Below are 6824 nucleotides of genomic sequence, written 5' to 3'. Positions count from 1 at the left end.
CAAACCCGCGATCTCTACCACCTAGAAGGACAAGGGCAACAGGCACATGGGAACAACACCACCTGCACGTTCCCCTCCATGTCACACACCATCCCGACTTGGAAATATATCGCCGTTCCTTCATCGTCACTGGGTCAAAATCCTGGAACTCCCTTCCTAACAGCACTTCACCGCACAGACTGCAGCGGTTCAAGAAGACGGCTCACCACCACCTTCTAAAGGGCAATTAGGGATGGGCAATAAATGCTGGTCTTGCCAGCGACACCCACCTCCCATGAACGAATAAAAAAAAACTTGCTCAGACTGTGGCATCCTAGGAATTGCAGCTTAATTATTAACTGTCTTCAGCTGATAGAGGGTAGCTGTAGGAAGAATATCAACTTCAATGCCAGACTTTTGAACAAGGCAGAGGGTAAAACATTATGAAAGTACTCAAAGAAACAATAGCTAATTTTATCATTAAGATTAACCATGTTATTGTGAAACCATGTAATTTTTATGTAAAACTTATTTGGGTCGGGGGGGAAATCATCTATTTGATTGGTTGTATTTCTATTTTTGTAGATTTTTCCACTGCTGTTAGTTAAAGATTTCTGATTTGTTGTGGCTAAAATAATTTTAAATGTTTTTAAGTGGGCCACCCTTGTCCTTATATCTCCTTATGTGGCTCGTGTCAAATTTTGTCTGATAATGCTCCTGTGAAGTGCCTTGGGATGTTTTCCTACGTTAAAGGCGCTATATAAATGCAAGTTGTTGTTGTTTAAGTGAATTGATTGGTTCGGTTTCTACTTTTTTTATTGGTAAATTTTCATCACTACTCATTGTAGAGTTCTAATTTGTCGCTCTTTTATGTAAAATGTATAGAATCATAGAATGGTTACAGCATAGAAGGAGGCCATTCAGCCCATCGAGCCCTTGCCGGCATCTTTGTAAGAGCAATCCAGTTAGTCCCATCCCCCCGCTCTTTCCCCATAGCCCTGCAAATGTTTTCCGTTCACATATTTATCCAATTCCTTTTGGGAAGCCATGATTGACTTGGCTTCCACCACCCTTTGGTGGAAAAAATTATGTGAGCCAATCAGCTGCATGAAATTTGCATATGAGCCAATGAATTGACTGATATAAGATGGACAACCAGAAATGCATAGTTTCACTGTTTTTATATTACTAGCAGATTTCCTGTAGTATTGCTAATGATGGGTCAGAGGTTAACCTGTTGCAGTGGGAGTTAGAGTTTAGAAGAAGTTTCTAATATTTCTGTCCAGAGAGAAAGAAGCAATTGTTTTTTGATTAGTTCCTTAGAAAATAAATAAACAATATTTTGCTTACTCATTGCAGCTGTGTTTCTCTCTCTCGCTCAGTAGCTTTTCTTAGCCTGTCTGTGAAGTAAAAAATAAGCACATCAAAATAGTTTTCCGGTGAAACTTTATCTTAAAATATTCCAAAATTCTTCTTGTTTTCAAATGATTTGGAAAAATAAAGAACTTCATAAATATTATTTTAGCCTCAGGAAAGATACACTTTCAGTTGTTGCACTGAGAGATTGAAAACTAGTCTATGTTGAGAGATTTCCACACTGCACACCATGGGGTATCCTGGGGATTGCAGGCACAGGTGTTGTCAGTAACTCCCCTCAGGTAACAGGGTGATAATTTTGGGGAGAATATTTAACTCCAATCCCAAGTGTATGAGAAAGATTTTGGGGAGAATATTCAACTCCAATTCCTGATTTTTACGAAAGATTTTGGGGAAAATATTTAATTCCGTCCCAGGCTTTTGAGAAAGAGGCTGAAGCCTTCAAATACAAACTTGAATGAAGGTTTTCAAAGGCACAGAAGACAATTTTATGGGTAATTTCAATCACGTTGTAGTGATAGGCATAATTTTTATGCCTTAGTTATGTTATAAACTTTATTTTTTGCACTTCAAATTTCAATTACTGAGGAAGAAAGTAGCAGCTGAAATGATTTTGCAAATTTTTGAATAAATGGTTTAGTTTCTGTTTTTTTAATTGGTAGATTTTCAACACTTCCCTTAATTACTGATTTGTGACTTATTGTTGCCGAAAGAATTGGAAAAAGATTTTTGAGTGATTTGATTGGTTCAGTTCTTTTTTTAATTGGTAGACTTTGTTCACTGGTCTTAGTTACAGAGTTCTGTTTTATCGTTATTGTATGAATGTGAAATTTGAGCCAATCAGCAAAATTTGGTATCAGAGCATGGTACCAGGACGCAACAACAGAGTGTGATACAAGAAGTGTGATGCCAGAATGTAATACCTTATGGGTGAGAGATAGGAGCAGCACACGGATGTACCATTTGTATAATATTATTAGAAAATCTACTGTGCCGTTGCTTATGGCAAGTCAGATGATATGCTGTTTTACAAGGTCAGAATTGTTACATAATGTACAATGTAGTATTCGGCTAGTAAAGTGAATCTTTAAGGCCACAAAATCTAATCAAATAAATGGATCCTCAGGTTATTGACATCACAATTTTATTTATTTTTTGGTCAGGGAACTTTACAAACTGGAATGCAAAGTCTTGAGTAATTCATAATCCAATTGTTGTTTGCTCTGGGTACTTTACCTATTAGAATATAATTATCAGTTTCAGGCTCCAGCTCAGAACCACACATTTTAAAACTGCTCCGCATCTATAGCAAAATGTTATGTCAAAACTGTAATCTCTAACCCAAGATGTCAATCAGGAAATTGCGCCCAAAATGCGCTTGAAATTGAGCTGTTTAGGTTACTTTTCAAATTTCCGCTAAAATTCATTTGCATGATCACAAATGTAAAATCTTCCATGCGCAATTGGGCAGCATAATATAACATAGTTATTTTATTTTTCTTTCCTATAAAATGAATTCCTTGATGTATTTAAGAGTAGTAGGATGGTACAATTTTATTAATACAACTGAAAATGGGTTTATCACCAAAAATAAGCATTTTTGATAAGGGTGTTCAGTCTTGAGTAATTTGATTTAAAATCACTGAAAATTACTTTAAAAAACTATACTGAACCATTTAATGGTTTCATTGGTGTACATTAGTCAGTTTCTTAGTAAATTAAATATTTTTGATATGAAAATTCTTTTAAAATGTGTTTATTAATGCCTGTGCACCTAAGAAAATGAATGTAATTTGAAGAGCCTTCTTGAACCAGCGCAATCGGTGGAATCTCGCAATTTTGAACTGGGGGCGTGGCCAGTTTTGTGGGCAGAGCCTGATTTGGGCGAATTGAATCTTGAAACAGCGTAAAAGATCGTGGAAAACACGAGTGTAAGTGGTTTTGAGCGTAACTCACGTTTAAAATTCCTCAATCTTTTGCGTTGATTCGGTCGATTCTGCCTGGATTGTGCTGATGTAACTGGCGGAAACAAGCAGAAACTCAACCCCACTGCTTTTAATATATTACTAGTGGATCTCCTATGGCATTGCTCACAGTAAGCCTGAAGTTATGCTGTTTTATGTCAAGTAGGATTGAATATTTACAATAAAAGAATTTAGACTGGTTTGTAATGGACATCAAAGTTTTTTTTTCTTGTTTATTCAATAATAGTGTTTTCCTGATGCACATTAGCCACATAAATAAAGATGTTTATATTTTTTTAATTCATTGATGGGATGTGGGCATCGCTGGCAAGGCCAGCATTTTATTACCCATCCCTAATTGCCCTTGAGAAGGTGGTGGTGAGCCACCTTCTTGAACCGCTGCAGTCCGTGTGGTGAAGGTTCTCCCACAGTGCTGTTAGGGAGTTCCAGGATTTTGACCCAACGACGATGAAGGAACGGTGATATATTTCCAAGTCAGGATGATGTGTGACTTTGAGGGAAACGTGCAGGTGGTGTTGTTCCCCTGCGCCTGCTGCCCTTGTCCTTCTAGGTGGTAGAGTTGGTGGGCTTGGGAGCTGCTGTCGAAGAAGCCTTGGCGAGTTGCTGCAGCGCATCCCTGGATATTCCCTCCCTGGAACAGTAAATCAAGCCATGAGTGGTTTCATATTCATATAAGTTACACAAATAACACTGGTACAAACAGCAGCTGTGTGAGGAAGGGAAAAAAGCAGATTCAAAACACTTCATTTGTTGTTTATCTGTAAACCCTATCATGGATCTCTCTTGCACAGAATTTCTCCATAGGAGGTAGAACTTGTTTCCTCCCCTTCCTGCCACAATACCTTTCATGTCTCCCCTCTTGGGTACTTTACCACCCATAATACAACAACAACAACTTGCATTTATATAGCGCCTTTAACGTAGTAAAACATCCCAAGGTGCTTCACAGGAGTGATTATCAAACAAAATTTGATACCGAGCCACATAAGGAGATATTAGGACAGGTGACCAAAAGCTTGGTCAAAGAGGTAGGTTTTAAGGAGCATCTTAAAGGGGGAATAGAGAGGCAGAAAGGTTTAGGGAGGGAATTCCAGAGCTTAGGGCCTGGGCAGCTGAAGGCATAGCCGCCAATGGTGGAGCAACTAAAATCGGGGATGCGCAAGAGGCAAGAATTGGAGGAGCACAGAGATCTCGGAGGGTTGTAGGGTTGAAGAAGGTTACAGAGATAGGGAAGGGCGAGGCCATGAAGGGATTTTAAAACAAGGATAACCGGGAGCCAATGTAGGTCAGCGATCACAGGGGTGATGGGAGAAAGGGACTTGGTGCAGCAGAGTTTTGATTGAGCTCAAGTTTATGGAGGGTGGAAGATGGGAGCCCACCAGGAGAGCATTAGAATAGTCAAGTCTAGAGGGAACAACCAATCACTACTCCCCTGTCTTCCTGTTGATACTTTCCAACACCTGCCCCACCCATACATCTGCCCTTTCAGGTGGACGTAAAAGATTCAAAGCAGAGCAAAGGAGTTCTCCCTGGTGTCCTGGCCAATGTTTATCTCTCAACCAACATCACTAATAACTAGTCATTTATCTGGTCATTATCTCATTGCTGTTTGTGAGACCTTGCTGTGCACAAATTGGCTGCTGCGTTTTCTACATTACAACAGTGACTACACTTCAAAAGTACTTAATTGGCTGTAAAGCGCTTTGGGATGTCTCAAGGTTGTGAAAGGTCGCTATATAAATGCAATTTCTTTCTTTTCACATCTCTATTTTTATATTCTATACCACTTTCCACACAACCTTATAGTCCATTAGCTTTTTAAATGGCCTTATATACCTAAGGTGCTGCTTTTATTGTTTGTGAACCTAAACCCCCAAATCCCTCTGCTCCTCCACATCACCCAACCTTCCCCCATTCAAAGTATAATTATTACTTTTTTTAAAACCAAAATGAACACCTCACATTTATTGATATTTAAATTCCATCGGTCACTTTTTTAGCCCATTCCATCACTTATCAATATTTCCTTACAGCTTCCTTTGGTCCTCACTATTATTTACTAAGCTTCTTATTTTAGTATCATCGACAAATCTGGACACCACTCTCTATAGCCCTCAATCCAAATCACTGATGTACACAGACAGAAGCAGTCTCAGAACACAAGCCTGTGGAACAACACCAGCCCTTCCAACCACTATGAGAAACTACCTTTAACTCCTACTCTCTGTTTCCTCTCCTAACTTTTTTAAATACAACTTGCTCCCCTTCCCCTAATTCCATACCCCTTAATCTTCTCTTAGTTTTTGGTGTGGTACTTTGTCCAAGACAATCTGAAAGTCCATGTACACCACATCCACTGCATTTCACCATCCACCATATCCATCACCTCCTCAGCAATTTTTCAAGCACGTCTTCCTTTCTGAAATCCGTGTTGGTTGCTTCAGGTCTGGGCATTTTTTAAGGTCGTTTCGCATCTGTATTGTGCCGTTTGTGGGTGTTAACAGACATATCTACACAAATACATAATGCAGCATTAAAACAGCATAGTACGAAAGTAAAAAGCTCAAAATCATTCAAAAAAAAGTTTTAGCATCGTAATAAAGCCTCCAAAATCCCACTTTATGGGCTAACTGGCGGCCTCATTTAAGATGTTTACCGGTCAGCTGACGTTAAGGGGGTGGGCGGGGCTTGAGTGTTGCGCGCTTGCGCGTCGGGGTCGTAAGCTGCGAGCGGAGGAAGCTGAGAGCGCGAGCGTGAGGGAGGCAGTAACGACAATAACTGGCTGCACCATGGAGGCGCGAGGTGAGTGGAGGCAGCCCAGCGGTGTGTGAGGAGGAGCTTCTTCGGCGGGTCCGAGCTTTGGCTCGAGTTGCCGCTTCTGGTTACCACAGCCCAACCTCACTTCCATCACGGCCGGGCCTTATGAGAGTGTTAGTCGACCTCGGGCTCTCCGGCCTGTGGTGGATGTTTCACCTTTGAAACCCGTGCCGATCAACGTTAGGCCGGGGGTCGTTGGGGCCCTGGGCGCGCGGCGTTAGTCGCCTCCTGATCCTGCGTTCTCACCCAGCCGTGCCGATGCCCTAATGTGGTAGCGCGGTTGGGTCTAAAAATATCAGATCTCTTTCTCCCCGCCCCACTGTGGCAGCTGAGGGGCATGAAGTCAGGTCATGGAATTAGCATCAGTCACTTCTTTACAGCATGATTGAGACTGCACCTGTTCCATGAAGTTTTAATTCTCAAGGATATAGAGGATCTGGAATACACTGCCCGAGCGGGTGGTGGAGGCAGATTCAATCATGGCCTTCAAAAGGGAACTGGATAAGTACACGAAAGGCAAAACTTTGCGGGGCTACGGGGATAGGGCAGGAGAGTGGGACTAGCTGGATTGCTCTTGCATAGAGCTGGTGCGGACTTGATGGGCCGAATGGCCTCCTTCCGTGCTGTGATCTTTCTATGAGTCCTGGACTCCCCAACCAGCAGAAA

At 41.3% G+C, this 6824-nt stretch overlaps 1 protein-coding gene and 1 long non-coding RNA gene across 5 annotated transcripts in view; one reads left to right on the top strand and one right to left on the bottom strand.

Annotated features, from left to right (window-relative positions):
* Nucleotides 1-3520: 3520 nt before the first annotated feature.
* Nucleotides 3521-6406, bottom strand: LOC137326598 (uncharacterized). Of its 4 annotated transcripts, none has more exons than XR_010964231.1 (3): nucleotides 6315-6406; nucleotides 5728-5851; nucleotides 3521-3972 (listed from the first exon to the last, which is right to left on the bottom strand). It is a non-coding gene; the product is annotated as an uncharacterized lncRNA (long non-coding RNA). The 4 variants fall into 4 exon arrangements; XR_010964232.1 differs by lacking the exon at nucleotides 6315-6406 and adding an exon at nucleotides 5998-6261; XR_010964230.1 differs by lacking the exon at nucleotides 6315-6406 and having other exon boundaries at nucleotides 5624-5991.
* prpf39 (PRP39 pre-mRNA processing factor 39 homolog (yeast)) overlaps nucleotides 6035-6824 on the top strand; it is a 48522-nt gene continuing 47732 nt past the window's right edge. Inside the window, exon 1 of the mRNA XM_067991862.1 lies at nucleotides 6035-6143. Within this exon, the coding sequence (XP_067847963.1) occupies nucleotides 6131-6143 (13 nt within the window). The 5' untranslated portion in view covers nucleotides 6035-6130. The remainder of the gene's footprint in view (nucleotides 6144-6824) is intronic.

This window comes from Heptranchias perlo, chromosome 10, assembly GCF_035084215.1.
Source record: "Heptranchias perlo isolate sHepPer1 chromosome 10, sHepPer1.hap1, whole genome shotgun sequence".
Taxonomy (NCBI): domain Eukaryota; kingdom Metazoa; phylum Chordata; class Chondrichthyes; order Hexanchiformes; family Hexanchidae; genus Heptranchias; species Heptranchias perlo.
Note: the sequence above shows the minus strand (reverse complement) of the source record. Positions and strands in the feature narration are given on the sequence as shown.